Source organism: Mesitornis unicolor, unplaced genomic scaffold, assembly GCF_000695765.1.
Source record: "Mesitornis unicolor isolate BGI_N332 unplaced genomic scaffold, ASM69576v1 scaffold20380, whole genome shotgun sequence".
NCBI lineage: Eukaryota > Metazoa > Chordata > Aves > Mesitornithiformes > Mesitornithidae > Mesitornis > Mesitornis unicolor.
The window spans coordinates 29,963-33,509 of record NW_010157833.1 but is presented as its reverse complement, the minus strand read 5'-3'; the positions used below and the strand labels follow the sequence as shown (position 1 = coordinate 33,509).

At 49.8% G+C, this 3,547-nt stretch overlaps 1 protein-coding gene across 1 annotated transcript; it reads left to right on the top strand.

Moving 5' to 3' along the window:
* Positions 1 to 1,032: 1,032 nt before the first annotated feature.
* On the top strand, positions 1,033 to 2,597 carry ATOX1 (antioxidant 1 copper chaperone; the record flags this gene model as incomplete). The annotated part of the gene is made up of 2 exons (XM_010181668.1): positions 1,033 to 1,108; positions 2,464 to 2,597. Coding segments are annotated over 2 exons (210 nt in total), but the record flags the coding sequence as incomplete, so codon positions are not given.
* Between the last annotated feature and the right edge of the window lie 950 nt (positions 2,598 to 3,547).

Genomic DNA, 3,547 nt, shown 5'->3' with positions numbered 1-3,547 from the left:
GCAGCGGAGGCACCGAGGCAGGGAGGGCGCTACCGGTACCGGGAGGAGGTGGCGGAGCTCCCCCAACCACCGGGGCTTGGGTGCACAGGCCGGTCCCGCGCGGGGGCGGCTTCCGCTGGGACCCCTCCTGCCACGTCTCTATCCCCTCGTTCCTGCACACTGGTCTGTAGAGCATGCAGGGCTTCTGTAAAATAAAAATCAAGAAAATGCTAATTACACTGCGAAATCCTAATGGGAACAATGGTGCCCTAACGCCTTTCCAGGGTGAATTGTGCCTGGGAGGGTTTCACCCTCTCAGTGATGGGGGGCAAAGAGTGGTTTTGAATAGAAAGAAATATGGGTTGCAGGTAACAAAAAATAGCTTTACATTTCTTTTTTAAGGAAAGCAAAAATCATGCGCAAGGAAAGGAAATTAGGGTCCATCTGGTGCTAAAGGTTGAGCATGATGATTAGTGTTACAGGCAAGCATCTTTATGTTGACCCAGAATCTCTCACAAGCAGTGAAGATAACACTGAAGCCCCGGTGCAGTGAGGGGGGAAAAACAGCACTAATGTGCCTTAAATTTCAGTTTTGTTGATATTTTTATGAGTTTATTGTGATGGGGACCAGAGGCCTTGTAGACACAAGAAGAAAAGGATGGGCAAGCACTGAAAACGTTGCAGAAAGAGTCAGGACAGCGGGTAGCTGAAGGCAGGCGACTTGCTTCTCCTGGGCTCCCCAGGACAAGTGGAGTGTAGTCCAGCAGAGGCCCAGAGATGGCAGCCTGTGCTGACCCTGAAGGTGGCCCTGCTCAGAGTAGGGGCCAGACCGTCTCCAAAGGCCCCTCACGGTTTTGCTGTGAGGGACAGCACAGGGACACCATAGGGAAGAGCACCGAGAGTTCTTGGTTTTGCTGAGGATCCCTTAGTGGCATGTGTGGACCTTTTGGTTGAGAATTTGAACCCACCTCCCAAAGGGAAAAAGCAAATGTGGAAGATAAGTGCTCACAGTGCAGCTGTATCCTCCCTGAACCCTTGTCTGCCTCTTTTCAGAAACACGAGTTCTTTGTGGACATGACCTGCGAAGGCTGCTCCAACGCGGTCACCCGTGTCCTGCACCGGCTGGGAGGTGAGTCAATGCTGGGTGTGTGAGAGCCAGCTCACAGGAGCAACACCAGCTCTGAGGCAGGGTGTCAGTGCCCTGTGGTCCTCCATCTTGCAAGCGTAATGCTGCGGGTAAAAGCTTTAAGTGGCTGGTTGGAAACTTCTGCTCCCTGCTCTGCTCTGAGCCTGCTGCTTAGTCAGTAACGAGTCACTGGTTGTTAGGAGGACTCTTGTGACCCTTGGAGAAACATCAAGGGAGGACGAAGGAGCTGCTGTGACTGCGGATGACTCTGGATCCTCAGGGCCTCATCCTGACCCCTCTGTTAACCGCGCTGGTAGACCCCTGCTTAGGCTGCCAGAAGGAAGGGAGATGGGTGTCCTGCCAGGTGTTATTCCCAAGGAGGTGTGGGGTATCTGTGGTACTGCCCTAGATGTGTCATCAGCAGTCACAGTGGATTGCTGCCGAGCAAGGCATTTGGTGGTTGCCTGCATAGCCTGTTTTAAATACCACCTGGAAAATTATAACCCATGTCTCCTTTGTGCTGGGGTTACCAAGAGGCAAGGATCTGACCCATACTCACCAGTTGTGAGGACCTGTCATCCTGCTCCCCTGTCCTCACTGAGCGCAAACAGTTTTCAGTCATCAAGGTGAAGGCCTTGCAGCTTCTTCCAGACACTGTTACCAGGCTGTGGTTATCACACTTCTGTGTGTGGTTGACAGCTCCTCCATCACTCCTTGACATGCTGGCCAATATCAGCCTCATGAGATGACATGGCAGAGCTCTCAAAGCTGATACATACCTACAAGTTTTGCAAAAATATATAGCTGGATAGAGACTTCATGTCCAGTTCCTTTCACTGGGCTGAGAGTGGCTGACCCTTATTAGCCACTGGGAAATCCACATGGGAAAGTGTCATGCTTGTTTCTCCTTCACAGCTGTTAGCTGGTACTGCCACCGAGGAAACCTGTCCTGACCCTGTCCTAACTCCTACACTAACTCCCTCGTTAGTGCCTATCTATGCTAAACCACAGCACAGACCAACCTGGTTGGATATTATAGTGGTTGCTTTAAACTCAGCTCGTTCTGGTTACGGTGTGAGTGATTGTGTTGATACAAAGTGGAGGGAGCACATTAAAGTGGTTGAGAAGCTGTGGTGCTCGATGCAGATCTACAGGAGATCTGGCTTCCTTCGTACCACTGCTGGCAGAACACCAGTTTGGTTTTGCTGGCTGCTGCTGGTATCAGGGTTTGCTGGCAGAAAGCACATATATGTTTGACTGATGACCGTGGGAGCACAAATGTGTGAAGGTGGGCCTTCCCCATGCTCACACCATTTGGCTGCTTCTAGCCATGCAAAATTTCTTTCCTTTCCTCATAGGTGTCCAGTTTGACATTGACCTGCCCAATAAGAAGGTGTGCATCGACTCAGAGCACAATGTTGACACCCTGTTGGAAACCCTGAAGAAGACTGGAAAGAACGCTTCCTACCTTGGGGAGAAGTCTGCGCAGTAGCCTTGCCTGGTCTGAGGAGGCTAGGTATATACCAGGTGTATGAAATGCTGAAGAGAGAGATCTTAGATTTTTCCAGCTCTTCCAGTATAATGGGAAGCTTCCTGGGAAGCACAAAGTAGAAAAGACCTGCAGGTCCAGCTTCAGCAAGCCCCTCATAGCAGAGAAGCAGCCAGACCACACACAGACAGTACCATTTCTATGTGTGACCCCTTAGCTACTCTGCAAAGGCCATATGATCCCAGCCATGGTTGTAGTGGAGAGGTAGAACATAGCCTTTGTTCCCAGGTGCACCAAGAGCTCGCCATGCATATCATGCATGAAAACAAATCCCAAAGACATTCACCAGCTGACCAGAAAGTGGTGGTCTCCAACAATACCACAGAGGGTGATGGGAAAACAAAGACCCCTGTGGGTACGTGGTGCAGGGGGCTGGTTATTAGCACAAGGACCTCCAACATCTGATTCTGCTGATATCACTGTTAATGCTCCACTAAAGTCGAGGATGAAAAAAGAGCAGCGCCCTGCTACACTCATGGATGTAAAATGTTGGGTTTCAGAATAGCTCCCGGTGCACACAGCCCCTAGCCAGCTGGACATCTGTCCCAGGGACAACTTGATGGTTGCAGCCTGTCGATTTTCTTAGAGTTCTAGACCTATGAGGACATGTACAAAACTCTTTCCTGACTGTGAAATGTTTTTGCAGACAGGGTTCAATTTCAGTAGAAAAGAATGAGGTGGGAGGAGAGGGCTGCCCACTCACTGCACATACTGTTCTGTAGTGTCCAAGATTATTATATTGCATCTCTTAAGAGCTTATTTCTGTCAGTGGAGCTTTCTAATCCAATGACATTGTTTTAAAATGATCTAGTTTGATCATCACAAATACCCAGCACCAAAACCAGTTCATGCTGATTTAATTCCCAGTGAGTAAATTAAATCAGGGATTTGCA